Source organism: Cetorhinus maximus, chromosome 10, assembly GCF_964194155.1.
Source record: "Cetorhinus maximus chromosome 10, sCetMax3.hap1.1, whole genome shotgun sequence".
NCBI lineage: Eukaryota > Metazoa > Chordata > Chondrichthyes > Lamniformes > Cetorhinidae > Cetorhinus > Cetorhinus maximus.
In genome coordinates this window covers 130,474,697-130,502,491 of record NC_135888.1, presented here as the reverse complement: position 1 = coordinate 130,502,491, position 27,795 = coordinate 130,474,697, and the positions used below count along the sequence as shown (strand labels likewise).

The window sequence follows — 27,795 nt, the reverse complement described above, 5'->3', positions numbered from 1 at the left end:
TTGAGATTGTGAGAACTCCCCTCAACTCTTTGAATAGTGCCATTGAATTGTTAACATAAGCTGAAACGTTCATTTAATGTAACATCTGGCAGTACAGCACCTCCTCAGTACTGTACTGAGCATCAAGAACACAAAATCATGTTGCCTTAAAAGGGGCTGTCAATGAAAGGATAGCCAATCTGTCCAACTTCTTGGATACTAAGATTTTTATGCTGAGTTTATATTTTTAACAATTTCATTTTGATGTATAAATCTTCAGGAGCAGCCTACTCCTGGTATTTTCATGTTGTTGCAATACCTAGCAGTTTTGATCTGCAGCCTACACAAAATCCCAGAAACCAACGCCAGTCATGACTTCACAGTGCCACAAAAAGCTGGCACAGGCATGATGGGCTGAGTGGCCTCCTTCTGTGCTGTATCACTCTATGAAATCAAGATTCCCGGACTTATTTTGGTGTTTGCCATCTCCCACTACCCCTCAGACAGGTAAACTTAAAAATTAAGTATAATTAAATGCTTTCTGCCACACTCTATTTACTGCAGCCACTGGGGCTCCAATTTCTTCTCAAATGTGAAGCACAACTATATATACAGATGTTCATATACCTAGATTAGCACAAGTGAGATGTCATTGAGTATTGAGCCTTCTCTTAATAAAACACAGACATCAATGCTATAGTCGAATAATTCAGCAACTCAAGAAGAGCATCAATATCAGTACTTACCTTATCACCCTTTCTAACAGTTCTGGTAGTTAATTTGCTGGTAGCTTTTCTGGCAACATCCCCTAGTTGACGCTGGATTCATACAAATAAAAAAAAGAGAAAAAAAGCATTAAAAACGCAATTCAAAGAGGAAAGGTGAGGGTAAAAACAGGTTACAGATCCGAGGTTCAATTCTGGTCATATTTTAGAGGACAATGCTTTACTTTTAACAAAATGATGATTCATCCAATAATTATTCAACTTGAATACCATAGTCAGCATTTCTAAACACCAGAGTTCTGCATTTCACTGCAGACACAATCTGTGTTGTTTTGAGTTAGCTGATCTTACTCAGGATTTCAATGGTGCTACAACTCACCAGTGCCTTTTTTAAACGCAAGGGGAAAATGGGCTGAGACACCTGCAACCCTCTGCTGGAAATGCACCTGTGAGCAGAGGATTAGGCTTAGCTATGATGTAGTCGAGTATCTTACCAATACTTAGTGATTACTTGGGTGACAGAAGTTAAATTTTTTTTATTTGTGGAAATTCTAGATCTAGAACAGACTCCAGTCTTTATATTACTTTTACCAAATCTAAGTCTTTGATGCATCATTTTATTTTTGCAAATTTAAAAAAATCTATAATGTAAAAATAAATCCATCATTTTTTTTAAAAATTGGGATAAACAAAAATTATATCTGAAGGAGAGAGAGAGTGTGTGCAGTGATCTGAATATCATTGAAGTCATGGAAAACTACCAAACACAGAAGTAGATACCTCTGCAGTGCAGTAGAAGCTGCTGGTACTGGGAGCCCAAAAGGAAGTGCACCATTTCCTTGTGCTGACAACTGTCACTTTGAGGCAAAAATTATAATATGTTCTGATCCATAAACAATAATTTGATTAAAGTACCCTACCATTAACAAACCTTTTAATTATTAAATAAAAACCAAAAACTAATCAAAACAAAATTATGTAGGGTCTGAAAATATTTATTGTAATTTCTCTCAGATGTTTGATAAAATGCCAGGTTGTAATCTAGAATCAAAACCAGATTAGCAGCTCTTGGGATTTGGACACAGCTCACTTCCATGAAGAGTATGTCTCATATTCCAAGTGTTCTTTACAATTTTGAGCTGACTCAGGTCCCTTCTACAAAGGGTACAATGCACTAAGTCAGCAACCCTGAAACTGCAGCAAATTGGACCATCTTAATTTGTATAAGCATTCCTAGTATTACTAAACAGTGGTTATTTGTCTATTTAAAACATTAAATGGCAGCAGTACATAGTGAAACATGAAGTCCGCTTTTTGTACTAAAACGTTTTTGGTCTGCCACATATTTCCCTTTTTATAATTGCCATAAAGAAAACTTCCAAATTTCAACACAAAGCCCTTCTTGTAACATTCTATGTATTATTATTAAAACATCACCATACTATTCAGTCGGGTATTCTTCTGAATTGCCATACAATAGTGATGGACAAGTGCTGAGAGCACAAAGAACCCTGAACCCACAATGATGAGGAACTTCCTGGTTTCAATGAAAAGGGACTTTACACAAGAGGTTCATTTCCTCTAACCACCAGCTTGAGAGGATGAAATACAGGAACAGAGGATTGAGAAACACCAACATGCATTATCCTTTGGAATATTTATAACACTACAATTCAGCTCAACATTATGCTAGATGGAATCAGATGTGAGCATTGCTTGATTGGCACCCCATCCACCACCTCTAACAACCACTCCCTCCACCATCGACGCAGAGTGGTAGCAGTGCGTACCATCTACAAGGTGCATTGCAGCAACTCGCCAAGGTTCCTTCAACAGCACCTTGCAAACCTGCGATCTCTACCACCTAGAAGGACAAGGACAGCAGATGCATGGGAACACCACCACATGCAAGTTCCCCTCCAAGCCACATACCATCCTGACTTGGAACTATATCACCATTCCTTCACTGTCACTGTGTCAAAATCCTGGAGCTCCATGCCAAATAAGCACTGTGGGTGTACCTACACCACATTGATTGCAGCAGTTCAGGGCAGTGGCTCACCACCACCTTCTCAAGGGCAATTAGGATGGGCAATAAAAATCCTGACCTAGCTAACAATCCATGAAAGGATAAATAAATAAATATGTTTTAAAATTTTTTTTAACAAAGTACAGCAAAAATTAACCTGGGATATTGCTCTAAATTAAACTGTAGAAGTGTAACTCAGGAGACATGTTTTAAAACTTGTAACAGGCAATTTTGAATTGGTATCAGAAATTCTAGGAGGTTAGGATTACGTAAGATGAGTCAAATGGCCTTCCTCATCCTTAACTGCAATTATATACAGCATTTGACAGGCTTAGTGGCATGGAGATGTATTGTCCTGTGTTTTAAAAATTAATTGTTCTTTGATTTTATAGAGGGTAATGTATATCCCACAAAGTTAAGTGATATACTTTATAATAACTAAGTAACATTTCTGCAAAATACCACTGATTAGTTCTGAAACTTTATTACAATTTTCTAGGAGAAATTTGTCAATTAAAATTGTTACATTTAAGGGTTGAAAGGTTGATCTCACTTCTCAGTTTACTGTCAGATCCAACTGCAGTTTCAAACTAATCACCTTTGTTTTAAAAAAAGTCATTCAGAAGAATCGGTTATTTACTGAAGGTGCCAGACTGATGGAGATTTTTTTTTAACTTCTTAAGTTTACAAGCAGCAATGTATTTCATAGTTGCTTTCCAAAAGATTGGTGTGTTAGAGCAAACCTTTCATCTATTAAACACAGTAAATACCTTCTGGTTATTATCTCTAGTAGCCGTTAAAAGGTTACGTGAATAAAGTTATACTTTGAACTCTTCACTTACAGGTATTCCAGAACTATAGGGAATCCTAATGTTACACGCAAATTTATGCAGAGTTGGGCCTGAGTGAAATGAAAGTGGAATAAGAATGGTTCCTACACATCGGCTATAATTTAAAGCCCCTTTACCACCCGCCAACCTGGAAAACAGGTTAACAGGTGGGTGGGTCGTAAAAATCAGGTGGCATGATGGGCCAGGGCCTCAGGCCCATTGCCTACCCACCTCCACTGGACTTTTAGCGGTAGGGAGAGTCAATGTTCAGGCAATCTGGCCTTAGGCAAAATGAGGCTTTTATCCATTAATGGCCTCTTTAATAGCCTCCTCCCACCGCTGCCATTTTACAAATGGCAGGTGAATCCACACCATGTGCGAGGCCGCCAAAGTTTATCTGTCAGCCTCACATGGGGTTTCCTGTTCAGGCACCATGCCCTGTGGAGATCCTTCTCCAATGGTAATCGCCCTCTTGTTCCCCACCTGTCCAGCTTCCCAGTTGCAACTTCTAAACCTCCATGCTGGGGTCTGCTGACTGACACAGGAGAAGCTGCCCTGAGTTCTCTCAGGATCCGGTATCAATTGCTGTTCCTCAGGGGGAATTGCTGCAGTTCCAGCAGTGGCCACCACCTCACGTGATGCTGCTGGGACTGGAGAGATCTTGAAAGCAGGACATCTTCCCATGGAGGAGGATGCAACCATTTCAGGCAGTTGACAACCTGACGACGGGAAAGTCTGGTCGTGGTTCCCCGGCCTGGTGGAAAAGAGCTTGCTCCTGACTTTTCAGCCGGGGGGAGAGTCCACTGCCTCCGTGAAAACTTCTGGCCATCCTTTCTGTTCTCCTCCCGTCAACACAATATGGCCACTGGCTTTTCAACACTATGAAAATTCTTCACTAACTTCTGTTAGTGTTCCCAGACACGTCCTTCACTGGGCTCCTCTCGTTTATCTTGCTCTCACCAACAACTGAAATTTTAGGCCTTGAACTAAGAAAAAGTTTCCCCTTTCTTCTTTCTTTCTTCCTGCCCTACTAAAGGTTTTCTGGGTACTGGATGCCCAACTCTATGCTGAAATTGTCAGGTTATTTGACCACAGAGAAATATAGTTGGTCTTAAATCTCTCCCTCAGAAAGCATATGTGCATTTCAAGAAGGGTTGGAGCAGTCTCCTGGCCAAATTCCTCTCCCTAAGGCAGTAACACTGAGGGTAATTGCAATGACCCTGCTGAGATCATCTAATGGCAAAAACCCAAAACTGATTTTAGGACCTGCTGATAGTCCTAGACTATCTGAACCCAATGGCAGAATATGAACTTTTAAAAATAAAACTTACAGATCATAATCAATCTTGTTTATACAAATTTCTTGCTTTTTCTATTATAGTCAGTTTCACTTTTAAACAAAACCAAGAGCAGCTAAGGATATAGAAACAAATGGATGTCGGGGAAGCAGCATGACAAAGCAGAGGCAGTGGAGGGATCAAAGTGGTGGTGATGAGGCAGAGCTGAGTATCATCAGAAATAGGAGCAGGCCAGAACAGGTCCTTGGAGAACTTCCGAGGTAACAGGATAGGAGTGGAAAGAGGAGTCATTGCAGGAGATTCTCTACCAAGCAATTATACCGAGTGTTGGATAATCACATCTCCACTCTTCTAAACAGTTTCAAAAGCTAGAGACAGCAATATATCTGATAATTTACTTTTTTTTGTTGTTACAAAATGTTAATCTTTCAACGCTTTACAGGTCAATACACATCAGTCTTATACCTGATGTTATACAGGATCTGTTTGCAAATTGCGAATATGGCTTCTACAAGCCTGTTCAAGCTATCTGATCTTGAAGTAAAAGTTTATTTTTAATTGAGTAAAAATCTTGCACCTCTTATTCCAATTTCTTTTATGGTCTACTTTCTGAAAGGTGCAACATGATCTGGCATTTTATGACTCTCAAGCTACACAGAATTACATAGAATATACACATAGAAACAGGCAATTGGGCACAAAAAGTCCATGCCAAGGTTTATACTCCATAAGCCTCCTGCCTCATCTAACTCTCATGCCCTTCTATTCTTTTCTTCCTGATGTGCTTATTTAGCTTGCCCTTATATGCATTTATACTATTCATCTCAACTTCCCTGTGTGTGGTGGTGAGTTCCACATTCCCACCACTCTGGGTAAAGAAGTTTCTTCTGAAGTTCTTCAAACAGATTGAAAGATAGGGATTAGGGGCCTCATGTTTTTCATATCATGCTGTTACTTTCTATGATTGCTTTTCCAGAGCCACAGAATTATTGTACACAATCTCTGATGCATGCTCTTAGCCAACATTGCTGCAATATAAAAAGGCAATCTTCCTCCTCATTGTCTCCCCTGCTGTGATCAAAATTCTGTGTTTTAGAAGCATTTCTGTTTTAATCCTGACATTTCTCTTAGCTCAATGCTGTCCAACTAGCTTACTTATTGAGTAACTAAAAGTGCCCTAAAATTCATGTTTGACAATATTATCAGCATCATTTGAGGGGAAAATACAGTATTTGCAAGAACACAGTTTAAACCAATTCTGTCTACATTATCCCATCACAGAACAAGAATAACAGTAATGTAAAAACGTGTTGACTTTCTTACACCAAGCGATATGGTAGACAGGTGAAGAAATCTAATAAAACAAGGAAACTGAGATATAAACCTTCAAAAAATTCAAATTCAGGGGAGTAATTTTAAGTTATTGAGGTGTTGTCATAATTATTGTAGACTAAAAAGCTTCACCTTAACTAAAAGATCTACATCAGTTGTTCATCCTCTTTGCAATTCTGAAGCCACAAAGATTACTGCAATACAACCACCTTCTGCATGGCCTGCTCAAGCATGTTACCTCTGCTACAATTTTCACACAGTAATTTAAAAATAATATCCTAAATACACAGAAACTAAGCAATTTCACAGACTTGGTATGAAAGTTACAGCACTTTCCCTGCAGATTACGTTCCAGAAATCAAATACACTAAACATGAAATAATAACATTTGAACTTTTTAAATATCTCTCCAACTTGTTTTTTGGTTTATTTATTATTCATTTTTAACTGAGGGGACAAGCGAATGATCTACAGATTTTTCTTTGATATAAATTCTGTTCCAAGCTCATTCAACGGAAAATGCACTTAAGTGGAAGTGAAGTATCAGCAATTTTTTCCCTTCCTGTATACAAGATAATTTTATACCACAAAGAATCCTATTTTGTAGCTGGGCCAGAAGTTGACACTAAATGGACCTTTGGGTGGCTATCTGCAGAACCATCTGCAATTACCTAGTTAACCAATAAAACTGAAGAGTTGTCAAATTGTAGAATAAGTAAGTTATTCTTGTCATTTAATTTCCCATTTACTTAACACTGAGATCATAAATTCAAATTGATACATTCTGTAGCTGTCTCTGCCTCTAAATATACAGTGATAGTTATGTTAATTCACAGCCAGATCATAAAGCATGACATCACATCAGGGATAAAAAAGTGCAGGCCATACCTTAAGACATCTCTTGGTAGCTGCTCCGCAAGCCTATGTTAGCAACAAAAGTCACAGTCTGTTCTCTGTCAAGGATATAGCTGAATATTATTCGAATTCTAACTCATTATGGCTGTTTTTTATTTCTTAAAGTTCTTCCATTCTTATGTGGACCCCAGCATGCTTAAATGAATATGGGTGCAAGCACATTGTAAGTATCAAGGAACTCTTGGAGTTACAAAAATCCAGATTTGGACGTCGACAGCAATAGTGTGTACGTTGGCTAAAAAGTTTTTAATGGACCTCTGCCTATTGGCAAAACTCCACTGACTGCAAAATCAACTTCAGTTGAACTTGTGCAAATTTCAGCTTTAGTACATAAAATAAGAGTTAGGAATAGGAAAATACTTTTAGGCCAAACAAACCCAATCTCTTCTGACTTATTTCAATCCTCTATGTGTACTGATGTTCTCTCAATCTTATCTCTGCAAAAACCATTTAACTGTCTCTTTAACCCATTCATTCCCATCTGCCTGTTCCATGACCTTTAGCCTACGTGTGGAATACTTCTGACTTTCCTTTCTCCCTTAACTTATTTTTAAACATGCACCACTCTATATTTGAAACCTTTGCTAGAATGCCAGGATCAACTTTATCAACTTGCCTTGAGTCTTGAAAATTTGAATATCATATTGGTGCATTTTCCAAAGAGAACAAGCCCAACCTCTCACAATTCAGGCTTCTGATACTAGACCTGGATCAAACTTTGTTTCACTTGTAGCCTCTCAAGAGCCAAATATCCTTATAATCCAGAATTGCACACAATATTATAAATGATTCTGACTAATACCTTACACAGCAGCAAAAAACACACATCATTTCTAGATCATTTTTCTTTTAATACTATCCAGTAGCATCCTAAGTTTTTTTTTTAAAGCTTGCACTATTGATGTACAGTTTTAGAAAAATATGGCACAATCTGCTGAAGAATTCTTGTGGTGAAAAATAACAAATTTGTTTTTCTTTGACCTCATTGGGATCTCATAAGGCGAATAAAAATAGAATAGTGAACAGAACTGATGATGACTTACTGACCTGCACTGATTACTCTCATTGGAATACTTACCCAATACTGAATTTCTAAATATGCTATAGTCACTGATGTATGCACATCCATTAAACAGCTAAAAGCTATGGCTCAGGAGATAATCTTTGCTATTTGAACAATCTCACACAATAATATTCAACATAAAATTCTTAGCAAAAAATAAAATTGTCACTGTCGTTGCATAGAACAGCTAGTAACTTTCCGCTGAAATACGTAAATTGTAGTGTTTAAAAACATTCGTTTTCAAAAGGATCAAAGATGATGTCCAGAGAAGACATTAATACACTCATTAATTATGTAATTCTATTGTAGAAACTTAATCTGTATAATGGCTGCTGAAGGAAACAATAAAAAAAGGAAAAATGTTTTTGCCTTATGGAAACTTTTTAGTAAAGTGGAAAATTAAAAGCTAGATTTAAATGAAGAACAAAATTTAATGAACTACATGGAGTGGAATTCAAGATTTTCACAGATATGTAGCCCACGAGGGTTTATTTGTCAGGGTAGATTGAACCTAGGATGGAGACAGGAACATTTTTTAAGCTGTGTTGCTTTCCCATAAGTTTCCTCTCACCAACCCACAAGTATATGATATGTTTGGAAATGCCTATATGATGGACTGTTTCATCCTCCCAAGCAGATAGGATTTGGGGAAGAGAATAAAATTGCTCCAGGGAGGTGGGATGTGAAGTGTGGGAATGGTGAATAGGAAGTAGAAATAAAAAAAAGACGACAGTCGAATTAACTACATCCATAGCATCTTGGCAGAGATAAGCAGCAATTTATTTTCGTAAAAGAGTCATAATGCAAATGTGCCACCGTTTTAAAAATTCATAATTTAATAATGCATCTATTTTAGAGCATTATGACTAGATCAGGCTCTTGCCTCTGGAGCCAAAAGATATCCATTTCTTCTGGCCACCAACAGGCTTCAATGACTCAAATCACTCATATGGCCAAAAAATATTTCACCTTCTATATCCCAATGTCTTGGACAACCACTGAGGAAGGTTCAACTCCCCAAAAATAAAAAGCATGGCAAATAGGGTTGGTGTGCTGCAGACACAAGTTGTCACATGGGAATATGATACTGTGGCAATAACAGAGACATAGCTCTAAGAAGAGGAGGATTGTGAACTTAATATTCCTGGCTATAGATATTCAGGGAAGCTGGGGGTGGTAGTACTGATCAAATAAATTATAACGGCACTGGAAAGGGATGACGTCATTGCTAACCATTTGGTTAGAATAAAGGAGTGGTAGAGGAGGTATTACGCTACTGGCTGTATATTATAGGCCAAAGTGTGTGAGGAGATAGAGGAGGAAACCTGCAGGCAACTTACAGAAATGTGCAAGAACCGCATATAATGGGGGACTTCAATTATCCTAATACAGACTGAGATAGTAACAGTGTAAAAGACAAATAAGGGGAATTCCTGAAATGTGTAGAAGAGAACTTTTTTGATCAGTTGTTTGCAGTATAACAAGGCAGGAGGCAATGCAGAATCTAATTCTGAGGAATGAAGTGGGGCAAATGTAGCATGTTTCTGTGGAGAAGCATTTAGGGAACAGCGATCATAATATTTTCAGGTGTGAAAAGAGTTATGGAAAGGCGCAAGGAACAATTCAGCATAAAAGCACTTCACTGGAGTATAACTAATTCCGGTAAATTGTAAAAGGATCTGGCCCGGATGCACTGGAATCAAAAATTGATAAGACAAAACAGTAATTGAAAAATGGGAGGCCTTCAAAGAGGAGATGGTTCCCACAGACTAGATAAATTCCCACAAGGGAGACAGAAAGTGCATTTAAAGTTAGAGCTTCCTGGATGACGAACAGAGATTAAAATGAAACAACAAAAGAAGGCTTATTACAAATGTATCGTTCATAATGCAGCAGAGAACCAAGCTATATACAGAACTAATACAGGGGAGAACTTAAAAAAAGGATATGAGGGAGTTTGAGAATAGATTAGAAGCTAACACAAAATCTTTTATAAGTGTATAATTATTAAATGATGATCAAACAGAGGATGGGGTTGATCCCAAAAAAGGAGGCACAGCGCATGGATGAGGTACCAATTGAGCACTGTGCATCTGTCTTCATTAAAGAAGAGAATGCTGCTAATACAGCACTAAAAGAGGAGGCAGCAGCAAATTTGGGTAGATCAAAAATAAAGAGGATGCACTTATAAGGGTTTTTTCATTCATTGGATGGGGGCATCGCTGGCTAGGCCAGCATTTATTGCCCATTCCTAATTGCCCTCATGAACGGAGTGGCTTGCTTGGCCATTTCAGAGGGCGTTTAAAAGTGAACATTGCTCTGGGCCAGACCAGGTAAGGATGGCAGATATCCTTCCCTAAAGGACATTAGTGAACCAGATGGGTTTTTACGACAATGTCGATAGACATTTAATTCCAGATTTTTTGTTGAACCCAGGTCCCCAGAGCATTACCCTGTGTCTCTAGATTACTAGTCCAGTGACAATACCACTGTGCCACTGCCTCCCCCTGACAGTCCTGAAAGTAGAAAGGTCACCCAGTCCAGATGGAATGCATCCGTGTTTACTGAGAGAGATATAAAGGTGGAAATTTGTTACACCACTATTGTAAAAAAAAAGCAAAGGTCCAGCAGTTACAAATCAGTCAGCCTCACGTCAAGTGTTGGGGAAACTTTTAGAAGCAATACTATGAGACAAAATTAATTTGCACTTGTTATGGCTTCAACTTGTCAACACATTTGTGCAATTAATAAGGCTTAAGGTTTCAAATTGTACTGCACATAAGCTTAGTGATGAAAAGCCTTAAACAAAAACAGAAAATGCTGGAAAATCTCAGCAGGTCTAGCAGCATCTGTAGAGAGAGAAACAGAGTTAACGTTTTGGGTCCGAATGACCCTTCTTCAGAGCTGAAGAGAAGTGAAGTGGAAATGTGATAAAAATTTATACTGTTTAAGGGGGGTGGGCAGGTGGAGCTGTGTAGAAATAAAAGGATAGAAAATAGGATAGAAGGGGGAGGATGCAAAAGGGGATAAAACCACGGATAAATGAATGAAAATAAAAATAAGTGGATAAAATACAAAAATGAATGTAGAAAAAAGGGGATTTAAAAACTGGCGAGGATAGAGGAAAGAGTTCATGGTCTGAAGTTGTTGAATTTAAGTCCAGAAGGCTGTAAAGTGCCTAATCGGAAGATGAGGTGCTGTTCCTCCAGTTTGCGTTGGGCTTCACTGGAACACTGCAGCAGGTCAAGGATGGACATGGGGGCATGAGAGCAGGATGATATGGTAAGATGGCAAATAACCGGAAGGTCTGGGTCATGCTTGCAGACAGACCGGAGGTGTTCCGCAAAGCGGTCACCCAGTCTGCATTTGGTCTCCCCGATGTAGAGGTGACCACATTGGGAGCAGCGGATGTAGTCGGCCAAATTGAAGGAGGTACAAGTGAAGTGCTGCTTCACCTGAAAGGAGTATCACATTCTGCTTTCTTACTTTTATGCCACTATCTGTGCCTCTTTTAGCACTAACCACTATCATTAACAGTCCCTTTGTCCTTTAGTTCATGACATCTTTGTCAATCCCTCCTTTGTCCCCACCTATCGCTGGCCTTCTATCCAGCTCCACCTGCCCCACCCCCCTTAAACAGTGTAAATTTCGTCACATTTCCACTTCTATTCAGCTCTGAAGAAGGGTCATACAGACACAAAACGTTAACTCTGTTTCTCTGTCCACAGATGTTGCTAGACTTGCTGAGTTTTTCCAGCATTTTCTGTTTTTTTTTTCAGATTTCCAGCATCTGCAGTATTTTGCTTTTAACTTAGTGATGAACAGCCTTAATTTGTTTGTATGGGATGTTAAGAAGTCTCTAAGTTGGCATCGCAAGTGCCAAAATACTGTACTGTGGCTTTAAGAAAGAACATGTGGAGTTATATCTAGGACACATTTGGGCTCCAGTGAACCAAGTATCAGCAGTTAACAAAAGCCAAGACTACAATGCTGATTGGCTAGAAGGATGGCCTCTTGTCAAAAGGGTACAAGTTAAGGTTAGTTTGTTGTAGTGAAGCCTGGAGCACTCTTCCCACTGGTCAAGAATTGCAAATATTTTCTTAGAAGTTATTAGCTGTGTTGACACAGGTGCAGAGACTTGGGCTGAATTTTGCAAAAGTTGCCTACAAAAGGGTATAAAATAAGGCAGCATCACTTGGGTGTTTGCAGCTGTCAGGGAATAACATTTGTCAGAGGACACTTGTTGGTGGCAATTGTCAGGACAGAAGTTAGGAGTTAGTAGTAAAACATTACAGGACGGGAGGGTGGGGTGGGGAGGAGGACGGCGGGGGGAGAAGAGGATGGGGTGGGGAGAGGAAGGGTGGGGGAGAGAAAGAGGACGGTGGGGGGGGGGGGGGGGGGGAACGGGAGAGGACGGGGAGGGGGGAGGAAGGAGGACGGGGGTGGGTGGGGGGACAAAGGACGGGGGAGTGGGGGGAGAGAGGGTTCGGGGGGGAGAAAGTATATCCAGTTCTCCCCATTACTTCTCAAGCATCAAACCTATGCCTCAAAGATGCCGCAACCAACCTTTGTGACCATGGAAACCTACTCAATGAATGGTGGAGTGGCTCTATGAATAAGCACAATGTGCTACAAACAATATATTAGTTTATGTACTTGAAAATTGAAGGCAAGTCACCAGCAATCCAAAAGCATCTACCAAATAGAAAACAAAAAAAGCACACTTTGAACCAAATGTTCCTTGTGGTTGCAAAGGTAGTTTGTTACTCTGTATTTTTTTCTTTGTTCATTCATGGGAGGTGGGTGTCACTGGCAAGGCCAGGATTTGTTGCCCCTTGAACTGAGTTACTAGGCTATTGCAGAGAGCAGTTAAGAGTCAACTATGCTGTGCTGTGGTCTGGAGTCACATATAGGCCAGACTGGGTAAGCATAGCAGATTTCTTTCCCTAAGGACATTGGTGAACCAGATGGGTGTTTACAACAATAGATGACAGTCGTCATTGTCACCATGACGGAAACTAGATTTATATTCCAGGTTTATTAAATTTAAATCCTACCAGTTGCCATGTCCCCAGAGCATTAGCCTGAGCCTTTGGATTACTAGTCCATAACATTACCGCTACGTCACCGTCTTCCCATTTATGCCATGCCGTGGCTGAACTCTTGACAGTGAAGAAGCAGACTAACCTGGGCCACTGAACCCCGCTTTTCCATAAAATCACCTCTACAACCAGTGTGGCTTAAAAAGCAAAGCTTGCAAGATGAGGCCATAAACTAGTCAAGTTAAGTCCCCCGTGGAAGTTCCAGCACTTTAAATTTTTATAAGTATTTTGCCACATCTAATTTTCATGGCATAACCTTGAAACTAATATGATATAAAACTACACAAAAAACAACAAATATACACAGCAAACAAGATTCTCATCTATACTACGATATTTTAAATTATGGCTTTTAATTGCAGACTGTGGAATCTTTCACAGACCTATACATGTGGAAAGATACTGTCCACTTGGTTAAAGTTTTAATAAGACAAGACAGATTCAAGTAGCATTTGGCATTGATTCTCACTGTCATTCATATTAAATTGCGAAGTATAAATCAGAAGTAAAACACATACATATGTAAACAAATCAATCAATATTGAAAATTGCACTCAATTTATCAGTTAGAGAACACTGGCTTCAGAAATAGCAAAATGGCATTAATGGAATGGACTGGACAATCGCAACAACTTCCAGATTTAGACACAAGAATTTTAATTTTTAAAAGCAGGGTCTAATTTTATTCTTCAGTCATTTACCTATGCAAGGGACATCAGCGTTAGAAATGCAGGATTAGAAATATTTTTTCTTTCTGCAAGTGTCAAGTACACCCTTGTCCATTAAGATCAACTGTGGCGTTACTTAACGCACTCTTGTGCACCATAATACAATATCAAAAGAGCATTCTACTTAACGATTCTGACCCATCTATTTCCGGCACCAATGTTTCATTGTTCTCAAAATGAGCCTGCTAATGTTATTGAGACAGTTCCTGTCCTGGAGATTAACGCACAGTGTTTTTCCAGATATAGGACTCATCCCCCTTCTTCACAATGATTAATTAATTTCAAATGTTCCCGCAGATTTAAATTCTATAGTAACCAATGTCTTCATAGAACTGTCAGTACAGTTATACACTGTTGGACCATGGCCTCGAACTTCATGTGAAGAGCTCTTGCTGTTATGTAGTTGTTGCTGGTGTGCCAAGGAAAGGTTTGGTATTTTCCCAATAGTGATAATGATTAATGTTTGATGCTCAGAAGCCGAGTCAAGTCTTGGCTCATTTTGTGAACATTTTTAGTAGCACTGACTGTCGAACTTGTCAATTAAGGCACAATATACAAATTTGATGGGGGCAAAAGAGATGGTTTTTTAAAAAATCAAGACAAACTAACAGTTATTTATTGAATTAACATCACAGTTTTCTTTCTATGATCACTGTACTCATGCCTCTGTATGTTTCAGCTGACAACTTATGTATCTGGTTATTGTGGAACTTTAGCTTTAAATATGGCTTTGAAAAGGGAGTGTCAATGTTAATCCCCTTTATAAATAGAAATAAAGATAGATTTGATAGTGATGCTTTGGTGCAAACTCTGGTACAGCAGTGTTTTTGCAACAAAAGGCAAGGTACAGATTTGCATAGAAACATCAGGAACACGAGTTGGCCACTCAGCCCCACGAGCCCATTCCACCATTCTATTGTATCATGTGCATCTTAACTCCAATGGGGTGGGCTTTACCGGACGCCGCTGTCGTTCAGCCCCCGCCCACAGCTAAAAAGTCAAGGGTGGGGAGCTCGCCAATGATCCCAACGGCTACTCCACAGCAATTTAACACTGGGAGCAGCATTAATTTCTTTAAGGCAAGATTTCCAACCCTATCCTGGGAAGAAGTTCCACCTTAGAGAGCTGCTAACCAATTGGATGGCCCGCAGCTCTATAGTCCCAGTTGGGGGAGATGGTGGTGTAGTGGGAATGTCACTGGACTAGTAATCCAGAGCCCAAGCTAATGCTCTGGGGACATGGCTTCATATCCCATCATGTTAGCTGGTGGAATTTAAATTCAATTAATAAAATATGGAATTAAAAGCTAATCTCAGTGATGGAGACCATGACACTATCATCGATTGTTGTAAAAACCCACCTGGTTCACTAATATCCTTTAAGGAAATAAATCTATCATCCATGCTTGGTCTGGCCTACATGTGACTCCAGTCCCACAGTAATTTGGCTGACTCTTAACTGCCCTCTGAAATGGTCTAGAAAGCCACTCAGTTCAAGGGCAATCAGGGATGGGCAAGAAATGCTGGCCTTGCCAGCAACGCCCAGATCCCATGAAAGAATTTTTTAAAAAGCACCAGACATGCACAATGGCCACTGCTGGGACTACTGTCAGTCCTACCACGCAGAGCAGCCCAGGTTCAAGAGGCTGGGGAGAGTTAAGGGGTGAATGACCTTGCGGGGGGGGTATGCCTCCAATGAGTCCAGATGACCCACAAATTCCCCCTGTCTTTCCAAACACTTAAAGTTGCCAGGCTTCCCACAGGGTGTGAACCTTCCATTAACTGGCCACTTAAGGGCCTTAATAGACCAAGGGGCAGGCAGGACACACAACGCCTTCCCCGCCCGCTGCAAAATTTCAGACAGGTCAGGGGCAGGCAGGTCAGCAGCAGAAAGGCCACCAGTTGGATTTTTAGTCCACCCCATCTTCAAACCCACCAGTGGGGCAGAGTAAAATCCAGCCCAATATCACTTGATACCTTTAACTCAAAAAATATTTCCATCTCATTCATGAAAATTTCAATTTCACTGGGCATAGATATGGCCTAGGAAGTGGCCTCTACCAAAAAGCTAATTTGATGTAGAGCCATAGAAAAGTAGAAATACACCTGCCAACTCCACAGCACTCCTGGGGGGGGTTACTGCCAGGCTGCAATCTCCACCTTCATTCCCAGTTGTTGAGGATCACAGGAAGCTACATGATATAACCACTACAGCAAAATGCAGTTATGAGGAGTTTCCATTCAATCCTCGGACTCACTCAAATTACTTTATGTAAGAAAACAGACACTCCAGGCAACAGGAGCAAAGGTTCACACCCAGAGACATGGGCTCAGACACTGAACTTCAGAAAACTTTAAAGTGAAAAGCCAAAGACATGACAAGTCCTCTACAAACATAAAATATTGGCATGATTTCTGCAACTCATCATTGAAGGAGACTTTTAAAAATACTAAAACAGAAGCAACATTAACCCAAACTGTTCTCATACCCTGTACTTAGGAACAGCAATGACAAGTGCTTAGGAACAGGGTATTAATTCACCCTCCATGGCAAGAAATAAAGATTGGAGAGAAAGGAGAGGAAGATGGAACAAAATGGTGAAATTTGTAGTCTTAAGTCCATAATTACAGCACAAAATCTCATCACAAAGTTGACCAGGCATTTTTCCAAGGAATGCTTAATCCAAAGTCTGATTATATTAATAATTTGGATGCGAAATAAATTGAAAATTGCATGAAATATGCCCTTGCTTCCTTAAATAAAGGGCACAGAAAATAAGATTCACAGGTACAAGCCAATTAGGTCCTGAACTTTATAAATAATGTATTACAGATTATTAATTACATATTGTGTAATTGTGCAATGAAACAGGGTTAATTAGTAATCCTATGGCAAAGGGTTCTCTGGGGAAGAGTAAGAAGAGTAATCATAACATGATGAATTTCAAATTAAGATCAAGGATGTTGTGGCTAAGTCCAAAACTACCCAGGCTGCATGCCACCCTGCCTTGGTAACGGCTTGCATCCAGATGAGGAGGCAGAGGGCCTGTTGCCATTTGGCACAGGGCCATGAGGAGCAAGGGCCTGAGCAGCAAGAAGCAGTGGGTCCTCTATAAGGTCAAGAGGCCAGTGAACATGGAACACTGCAACAGCCTGTACTGGCCCAACCATGGGTGTATTGCTGGCAGTGCTCATATCTAGAGATGAGCCGAAAGGCAATGCTGGAAGCGACCTTGTACATCAGTGAGCTTCTGCAGTATGAGTTGTGGCCTAAAGGACTCTGGAGTAGTGGGGAGCTCCTGGCCTGCTCTCCGTTTCAAGCATTTATCCAATTTTCTTTTAAAAGCAATGATCCCTGCCTTATGTACTCCTGTAGGAAAATAACCAATATTTTAAAAACTCCTTGGTACAGAAATTCCTCCGAAACTCTCTCCTCACTGAGGATTTTAAATTGATGATCTCTCGTCACCAACCAGAGAAAATGGTCTTCCATCCTATCAAACTGCTTATATTTTTAAAAACTTCAATTAAACACCCAATGGAACATTCTCTCAAGTCTGCAGTAAAATTGCTTCAGCATATTTGTTCAATGTTTGGACAGCTTTTCCAGCCTGCATCTCTTTATCAAGTGTGCTGATTCAATTCCATTCAGAGTATGATTAACTATATTTCTTCCAAAATACAGTTCTCAGCAATAAAATTCACTTGCATTTGGCCAATTACATAACTGATCAAAATTCTTTGCAAATTTTTAGCTGCATGTTCGATCTCTAACTTTCTCCAAATTTCAGTGTCATCAGCAAATTGAAAATTTACTTTCACAGTCAGCAAGATTTCATGCAGATTGGAAAACGACAGAGCTCCATAACGCTTGTGGGAGTTAGTTCATCTCCTCTTCATCCACCACACCTACCTCCCCCCCAAATATTGCATTACACCTCTTTCATTGATATTCTCACACATTTCCAAATCATTTGCTTATCTAAGATTTCCACCCTGAATTGCTGAGTTCTTTTTAAAATGTAATTCAAAGCTTTTTATTTAAAATTGTCAAAACCTTTCAGAAAAATTCAAATAAGATTTGTTGTAAATTTGTATTAAGAAATTTAAGGAACTTTTCAGACAGGAATTTACCTTTAGGAGTTCAGATTGGCTATTTCTCATTAAGCAATGTATGGCAATGCTTTATTAATATAGAAACTTGCACTCATATCAGATATTTGTAAGCTTTCTTTCAAAAAACTAGATTTTATTGGTGATACAGAGATACCAATTAGTGTCTCCTCCCTCCTTAATTGCTGGAATAGCTCCACTGCAAAAAGTAGGAAAATGCCATATCAAGGTAGATTGAGTGCTGTTGCAGAGCCACCCAACTCCTGAAAACTATGATATTGTTCTATTCCAGAAAGCCAGATGGTGAAGGATAGAACTGAAGTCTAATATTTACATACTTTTATAAGTTTTTATTTACAAAGATAATCGTTACAAGCATACACCAGTTTCAGTCTGCTCTTTTTGTAATGCTTCTGCCCGGTTTCGAATTGGGGAACTTTTGTGTGTTAGGTGAACGTGATAACCACTATACTGCAGAAACAAGTAACTGCCTTATTATTTTTTTTTAAACACTTCTCGAATTTGCGTGTCATCCTTGTGCAGGGGCCATGCTAATCTTCTCTGTATCATTCCAATTTTAGTATATGTGCTGAGTGAAATCCTCAGTTAATGCCCACCACCTGCATATAATTAAACACAATTAATACCTGTTGGGAATACAGATTTCCAAGTCTGCAGCAGAGTTTTCTAGGGTCAGGTAGCTTTGGCTCAGTTATTAATCTGATGTTGTTCCTCATAGTTGGAATAAAATCATGCTGACATATACAGCGATTCTCCCTGCTACTGGTCACCATATTGGAAGATCAGTGATAAAATTGATGTTTTAAAATGAATACATAATGAAAACATATCATTCCATTAAAAAAGAGGAATACTTTCAGGAAAAAATTGTTTATTCCTCTAAATTAATAGTATGTAGTACTTGTTCAGCCTTGTCTTCAGAATACTTTTCTGTTATTTATTCTGTATGGAAATTAGGGTAACGGATAAGAATTTTATCTCAGATCAATTTGCTATATAATGTATTCAGGCAAATTCTTGCATTAAACAAAATCCCTATTGTGATGTTATGCTGTAATTTTAGAGGGCTGTCAGGGCTTTAATCTATAGGCATACTTTGGACCTAGAGCTGGTGGTGGGGCGGGGGTTGAGAGGGTAGAATTTACAATTATTCTTGTAAATCAATCTCTTTGCATCAAAAAGCAACAATATCACAGCTGGTTTAAACACTTAATCTCTTCTAATTTGGTTTTTCGGCCCGCTTCTCAAAAAATATCAAAATTATACTTCCTATTATTAGCAGCATGCCAAGTCTCAGTCAATCTGAAAAATATAAAAATGTTCAAAAATGAAAGTCACTGACCTGGTTCTGTCCACGTACATTTGCATATCTGAACTTCTGGATGAAATAGAAGATCAGCCAAGCCAAAGAAATGATCATCAACACAATAAACGAGATGGACACGAAGACGAGAGAGCCACGGCTGTCCCGTGGAGAATGTGCTGTTCCAACTGCTATAGACATCAATACAGTAAGGTTCTTTTCCACATAGCTCAGAATTTCACGACCTCTATGTTCAGAAATCATGATGGCGACTATATTACCAGTTCCTGAAAAGAAAGAAAAATAATGTACTTAATCTCCAAGAGATTAACCAAGGATCAAAAATTTCTATAATATTCAAGATCGAGACCACCCTATTTTTCTCCTGAAATCCCCAACCCTTGCGATCCAGCCCAAAATAGGTTAACCGATCAATTCTAGGTTTCGCTAACATTTCAAATTATATTCAAACCTGGGTTAGCTGCATTCCAGACATTTTTGCTTCCCCAACAGAGAAATAAGTCTAGTGTTCCACAGAATATTTCACCAACCCATGTTTATACAGAACATCCAAACTTATTCTTCAAGTGGAAACTCAATATTAGCTGAGGTCAAACTAGTGGCAGATTGAGAGATGTAACGAAAAGCAAATACTTACCTTGATTTAAAGTCAGAGGCTTGGAACTCTAGTTCCCAGCGAGCCTTGGGCCTTTCGCTGGCTGGGAAATGGCTGCACATGCGCAGTTCGTGTCTTTTCATGTCTTCAGGCTGGGGACTGGCCCTGCGCAGAAGAGGCAAGGAAGTGAAATGCTGTGAAACTGGTTCAGGTCACCTGACTTGCAGAGTGCAATTCCAGACTGTGTCTCCCAAGGAGCAGGACACAGGGAGGCGTCCCAGAAGAAGGTCCCAGACAGGGATAAAGACAGCGATTGGAAAGAAGCAAGTCCCAGGTAAGGGACAGAGACAGGGATCAGAAATAGGTCCCGATAAGTAAAGTTGAAGGAGAGGAGTACAGACATAGGCTCCAAATTAAAGACAGAGCTGCAGGGAGCAGACCTAAAGCAAAGTGGGCTTGACAGAAACCCAGAAGATGCAAAGAGGCAGCAGAAGGTTGGTGACTCCTTACTATGGTTTTTTGGAGCAATGGTGTTCTGCTTGTTACAGCTGAAGATCTGAAATTGTGCTTGGAAGGTGAAGCTTGAGTGTACTCGGAGATCCAGGGGAAAGGAATCTCGGAAGGCGAGACTGAAACCCTGGAGCAACTCTTGGAGAGCATTCCAAGGCAAGTTCTTCAAATGTGGAGATTGGAAACCCTCATGAGAAAGACAAAGTTTCAGTGAGGCTGGTTGGCTCACAATGTGACAAACACTGAGTGGGTTGTTGAGAAATCCACAGAATCTATTTTGGTTGCATCTGTCATTTTCTACCTTATTTTCTCCTGAAATCCCCATAAGGTAGAAAGTACTTTGAAGTGTGGTGCATCTGACCACAGTTCGCCTGTTAATTCACACATACCTCACAAGCAAGAATTTATAAATTGTTTTATCTTTCTGAATTTGTATGTGTCGGTAAAGATATTGCTGGGGTAGAAGAATAGTGTGAATTTGAAATGTCTTATTGTGTTTGCATTGAAATATTTCCAACTTTTTTATCTGATGTAATATAGTTTATTTTTTCTTATTTTATTCTTTGTGTTAAAAGTTAAATCAGTAGACTCCTGTGAATTTGTTCTGTAACTTTCCTCCAAGTTTCTTAAAAAAAGTTAGGATCTATTAAGCCAGGTTTCACTCTGGGAACTGACTTGTCCAGTATTAGCATCAGCTGGGGTCATAACAGAGGCATCTGTAAGCAATTGCTGAGTTTGCTGCTGTACTGCAAAGACCATAATGGCCATTTCCTGCTTTCCAGACCTTCTAATTAGCTCTTGTGTCAGAGCTGGCTGCTACAGTGTCAATCTTCTTATAGAATCACTGCTCAACCTAAAACTAGCAGGCCGACAGGAGGCATAAAATCAACTTTTAAAATAAGATTTGCTTTTTTTTAACTAGTTGACTTTCTTAACATTGGTATGGTAAGTAAAGAAAAGCATTTCAAAGGAGTTATGGAAGGAAGGAAACCACAGTATGTTAAACAAGATTATTGTATTGCAAGTGGTATTTGAACTATCTTTTGTGCTCCTATGTGGGAAAGATCAAAACATTTTTTCTTCAACAACCTCTTGGAAAAGTGTATTTCTTTGTGATTCTGGAACAGTCATCAAGTATCCAACAATGGATGGAGTTTATTTATACAAATAGAATGACTCAGAAAAACTCCCATGCAAAACCAGGGGAGAATTACATTTATAATAGATTAAATAGGCCAAAATGTGGGAAACAGTACAGGAGAGTATTACACAGAATTAACAGGACAGAAATTGGGATTTGGCCCAAGTGGTCAATAGTGGCATTCATGCTCCACTCAAGCCTTCTCCCACCATTCACCTCGTTATCAAATTATCCTTCTATTCCTTTCTGTCTCACGTGCTTACCTAGTTTCCCCTTAAATACATCTATGCTATTCACCTCAATTACTCCTTGTAGTAATAAGTTCTACATTTTTGTCTAAACTTTGTACAATGTAGTGCAAAAAACATAAAATTTAAAATTTCACAGGTTCAAAAATAGTGTTGCAGAATTTTTTTCAAATGGGATAAAGGAGGGGAAACATAGCTAAAATATACGTCATCTGCAACAGCAAGTTCTGCTTAAAAGGCACTTGAATAATATTTGTACACAGAGATGAAAAGTACATTTCAGCCACTATAAAGTTGCCTCTACTTTTCAGGTGAATGTTTAACCATTAGGCACCAATTCACGTCTTACTGACAGATGCGACAAACTAAATCAGCTGAATATCTCATTCAGTTCAATTGCAGTCAACAGAGCTCAAAATCAAGTGCTGCATATAACAGGCACCCAGTCCATTGCAGCCCAAGACAAATTTCTGCTCCTGAAGATGGCAGGGGTGCGCGCCCAGGTCACTCACTGACCCCTCGATGGCTCACAGCCAAAGTGCTGCTCGAGATTTGTTACCACTGTGACATGCAGCTCCCAATGGATAGGGGCAGATGATGTTGGAAATGAGGAAAGCAGTGCTTTATCTCCAAGGATGAGAGTGGTGAAGGTAAAGGGTTCTGCAATTTTTTTGTGGGAGTAGAAATCATTTAAATATTATAGTGCAAAGTGACAAGGTAACTACAATGTGATGGGCTGCAAAATTATGGCAGATTTTAAGATCTGTAGTGCAATACAAATGATTCCAGGCCACTTCAAGTGGGTACAAACATTAGTTTTCCCTTTGTTTACCTTCTTTAACCATCAAGACTGTGGACCAATGCATTTGTATAAACTCATCAAAGTGACATCAGCATTTCAGTGTTTAATGCAGTCAGTAAATGTAATACAGAATGAAGTGAATACTAACAGCAGAATATGACCTTGAAAATGTATTCATACATTTGTGACAAAGTTTTATAAACATTGCTCTGACTGGTTTGATTTTACCTTTTAGCAGATCCTTGGTAGAAAAGGAGTAACTCGAATCCATCATGCACCCAAGACAACTTGCATCTAGTCCTTTAATGCAGAAAAAAGTGCTTCATGGAAGCATATTCAGACAAATATTGAACCAATGCAAAGGAATATTAGGATGGGTGACTAATACTTGGCCAGAAGTAGGTTTAAGAGAATCAAAGAGAGTGAGTGAGAGAGAGAGAGAGAGAGAGAGAGAAAGGTGGAGGCAGAGACTAAGAGAGATTCACCCCGTGAAAGTATTAACATTAAGTTGGTTTCCATTGGTGGTGGTTGTCACATCCCTAACTTTGTCAGGTGGGAAAGATAATGGTGCATGTTTAAGCCCTAGGCCAGAGATATTTTGACAATGTAAACCAGTGGTGGGTTATGTACATAAGAAGCAAAGCAAACGGCCTGAGAGAGAGGGAGGCAGAAGTCAGGGAGACATTTCAAAAGTGGAATTCCATAATCAAAAAGTCGGAATTTTGTCAAGCAGAAGCACCTCCGATTGGGGGCGCGCCGCCATTTTAAGTGGACGGGTCAATTAAAGCATTGCGCTCCCTGTGCAGGCGGGGGGGGGGGGGGATTCCCTCAGCCAGGAGTGTGCTCTTTCGCGCATACGTACGGAAGAGCGCACTGATCTCCCTGAGGCTAAGTGCTGCTTCAGGGTGATCACCTCAGAATTAAAACTTATAAGGCAAATGTTTAGAAAATTTCCCTGGCATGTTCCCTCATGTGACACTGTCACATGAGTTGGGACATGTCCATCACTTTAACTCAAAACTTTATTAAATATTTAAAAACCCTCGTGAAACCTCATCCCGCCCGTGGATGAGGTTTCATGCTTTTTTTCTTAAGCCCGCCAGAGCTCCTGGCCTGCCCGGCAACCCTAAGGTTGGACGGGCAGCCCTGTCAATTACCTAAATTGTTTCATTAATGGCCTCAGTAGGCCGTTGACAGGTCGGCGGGTGCACAGCTGACTCAGCTATGCCCCCCACACAACCTGAAAATAGAATTCATGCGGGGTGACGTTGGGAGTTCCACCCGACATCATCCCGCGTCCTTTTACGCGTTAGCAAGCGGGCCCCGCCCCCGCTCGCTGACCGAAAAATCCTCCCTGTGGTTTCCCACAGGGATCCTGTTGGGGCCTCAATTATTCTCCAAATTTATTAACTACTTGGATGTATAGCTTTCTACATCATCTACACTTGCCAAAGACACAAAGATAGCCAAGTTGTGTAGAACAAAGCATAAAATTAAGAAATATTAACAGATAAATGAATGGGCAAAGCTATGGCAATTGGATTTCAACATAGGACCTAAAAGAAAAAAAGAGCAGGGCACTTTCCTGGTGAGGGTAAAACCTCTGGGCAGATGCCCTTCCATCATTGGCGGTAAGTGATTTCAAGTCACAGGCTGCACCTTCCATGAATGTACTAGTTTCTCAGACTCCCTTCTGTGTCCTCAACCTGGGTCAAAGAGGTTCAATTGAAAGTTCCCTAAAACAGGACATCCCTGACATTTATGGCATCTCCATGTGCCCTTCATGCCCCAAGCCTGCCCGGTCACCTCTTTGTGCAGCAGGAGCACCTCTGTTCAGTGCCATCTGCCTTCGCTTCATTCTCTTCTCACCACATGCTCCTGCTCTTCCCCTGATGAGCTGTCTCCTTCAAGGACCTCACCATCCTCAAGGTCCACATCTCTCTGGGGGCAGGGGGGCAATGTTAGGGAGAATGTAGCAACTACCACAATGACGGAGACTATTTCAGGTGGGTATCACAGGGCACCACTTGACCAGTTCAGGCCCCAAAATTGCATCTTCGAAGCCTGCTCAATCATTGTCTTAGTGACTAGGTGGTTTTGTTGAAACACCTTTGTGCCTTTGTTTCAGGCTCCTATAGATGAGTGAGTAGCCATGTCATCAGGGGCATCCCTTGGTCTCCAAGGATCCATTCATACACTCAGGGAGCTGGAGTGAAGATCTGAGGCAGCATGGACTGGCGGCGGGTAAAGGAGTAATGGCAGCTGCCAGGATAGCAAGCACACACATGGAGGAAGCTCTTGCTGTGATTGTAGACCAGTTAAATGTTGAGGGTGTGGAAGCACTTCCTCATTGGCTGGTCAGTGGCTTGACAGCCACATGGGCGCAATCAATGATGTCCAGCAGCTGCAGGAATCCAGTGATGGAGGTGAAACTGCTTGCAAGGCTGCATTTGCCATGAATCAACAGGCCTGGCAAAGAGGGCATCATTGATCTACAAGATGCAGTGGTATGCTGCCAACTGCAAAATGCCACCAAGGTCCCCAGCTGATCCCTGGAATGAGCCAGAAGCTAAGATGTTCAACGCCACAATGACATTGAAGGCCACAGGCATGGTGACCAGTGCTGAGAGGTCTTCGGCAATGAGGTCACAGATGCCTGCGATCATCTGCCTGCAGAGATAATCTTCTGGGGTAATGGGTCTGGGTCATCTCCAGGAGCTATCTTCATCAGTAGATCCTGCGCTGAGGGTATGGCAAGTGTCCATCCTGCCTCTCTTTCCTCTCCTGTGCCCTCTTACGGCTCAAGATTCTGTCCCTGGCAGCCCGATTTTTCTTACCCGCAAGTCTGGGGTGGGAAGGGGAGGTGCCGACCCTGTCCAAAGCCCTGCTGCTGAGTGCACTCTCCCTTCCACTTGTGCAGTGCCATGAGCACCCTCTTACTCAGGGTCCTGTTGACCCTTTTATAAGGTCAGGGTGATGCCCTGTGCGAGTCATAGCTGGCTCCCCACTCTGTACCTAAAATAGTCTCTTCTTCTAAAATTTCTTATACAAAAAAAATGGCAACAGGATTTTAAAATTGGTGGTCCACCCAGCTTTAATTGTTCCATTTAAATGGCAAATAGGTGGTACCTACTCCGAATTTGAACAATTGAAAGCTCTGGCAAACAACCGCCACCTTGAATATTTTTTTGGAAAGTTAATAGTGAGTTGAAAAAGCCTGAAATAGAATCCAAATAAAAAAAATAGCGTAAATACTGACCAAAAATGTAATCATAATAAGTCAGGAGTGGGGATTCATTGTTACGTCCAACTAGAACTGAATCATAAGGTAATTCAAGCAATTAAAAAAGAATTAATTGGCTACAGGGTGGAAAACTGACACTGAAGAAATGGTAGAACAATAAATAATAGATTCAATAAAGTAGATCCAATGATTCCTGCTGGATAGTGTGCATGTGGTTCTCAAGTGAGAAGAGATAATGCCTGCCGCTGTTTAATAGCCTGCTAATATTCATTTTATGGTTTACACTTTAAGAAAGCTCATTGGGCAACGTAATGAGGAATACCTGGTGCTATGGAATTATATTCCAACATGAGTCAGTATGATCAGGAGAAGATAGAACAAAAGTATACAGAATCATTTGTCCAATACTGTAGAATAAAACATTAAGCATTATATTTTACTTTGGAGTATGCAAAAGTGCACATATCTCGAATACATTATATGCAGTGATCGATGTCCTGTGGTAGTGCACAAGGGGTCAAGGCCAATAGCATATTTTCAGGGCAAACAGGGTTAAGGGATGTCAAATAATTGACCAAAGCAACTTATGCTGGAGGGAAAGAGAAGAAAGCACAGGGAGGAAGCACATGATCAGATAGGAAGAGCGAGATAAATATTTATCAGCTCAGGGAGTAGGAAACAACTGTTTCCTCGGTGGTGTAGGGAAGGATGTGGAGGGGGAGTGGGAAGAGAGTTCAGTAGGATTATTTTCATGGGAGAGGGGAACATCATTCCAATAGAAGTGTTTCTTGAGCATTTGGTTATAGGCAAATGCTGTGTGACAGGGCTGCCCATATCCAAAAATAAAATGCCACCTTTGAATACCATCAAAAGGGTGAATGAAGTTTGTAAAGAATATTTTAAAAAAGCAATACAGAAACATAGAGCAGCTTTGCCTAAAAGATTCTCTGTCAGCATCCCTCCCATGATAAAAAATACCGCTGACATTCGGGAGTTCAATGAATAATGTTTATTATGCAGACAGGCCCTCCTCCCGCAAAGCAAGTTTCATCCACATAACGAAAAAGCTCCCACCACACCCATCCCCAGCTGAGGTAGTATTCACACATTCCTCTTCCCTCACCAGTTCCTTCTTCCTCTCTGGTGCTCCCTTCATTCTATCATCACTATAAATGTACATCTCTACATCTTCAAAAACTCAAAGCTTTATTGCAAAATCTCCTCAGACATACAATCCAGCTAGTATTCTAATTATTTTGCAAGAAATTACAGTCAATGTTTAATATAATAATTGACATTCATTATACCTGGACTATACAATTTGCATCAGCAAGTTGAGCCTTTAAATGCAAACAGGATTACTGAACCAGGGTATGTTTTCACATGATCAGCACACTATTATTTAGCTCTGGTCCTCTAAAAGCTGATTGAGTATTTTATTGAATCCATTTCAAGATGATTTTGAATCATCAAATTCCACACTCACGAAGAACAGAGACTCTTTCATAGTCTGTAAACTGTATTTTTTTTTATTCACTGGATGTGGGCGTCGCTGATTAGTTCTCCTAGATGCAACTTAAGAATTTTGCTCCCTTGCATACTAAAACTATCCCAGTTAATATTTGGGTAGTTAAAATCCCCTACTATTATTGCCCTATTATTCTTACACTTCTCTGAAATTTGATTACATATTTGATCTTCTATCTCTCCCTGACTATTTCGGGGCCTATAGTACACAACCCAACAGCGTGTTTGCCCCTTCTGTGTTTTTTACTTCTATCCATGATGATCTTTCCA

The 27,795-nt window shown here is 40.2% G+C and overlaps 1 protein-coding gene and 1 non-coding gene across 6 annotated transcripts in view; both read right to left on the bottom strand.

The window, feature by feature from the left end:
• rnf130 (ring finger protein 130) overlaps positions 1–27,795 on the bottom strand; it is a 162,422-nt gene that overhangs the window by 89,781 nt on the left and 44,846 nt on the right. For all 5 annotated transcript variants that reach the window (XM_078551166.1, XM_078551164.1, XM_078551167.1 and 2 more), the window contains exons 2-3: positions 19,477–19,724; positions 726–797 (exon numbers count right to left, since the gene is read on the bottom strand). In XM_078551166.1, coding sequence (XP_078407292.1) covers positions 726–797; positions 19,477–19,724 — 320 coding nt within the window. The remainder of the gene's footprint in view (positions 1–725; positions 798–19,476; positions 19,725–27,795) is intronic.
• LOC144686166 (U6 spliceosomal RNA) lies at positions 18,612–18,715 on the bottom strand. The gene has a single exon (XR_013577865.1). It is a non-coding gene; the product is annotated as a U6 spliceosomal RNA (small nuclear RNA).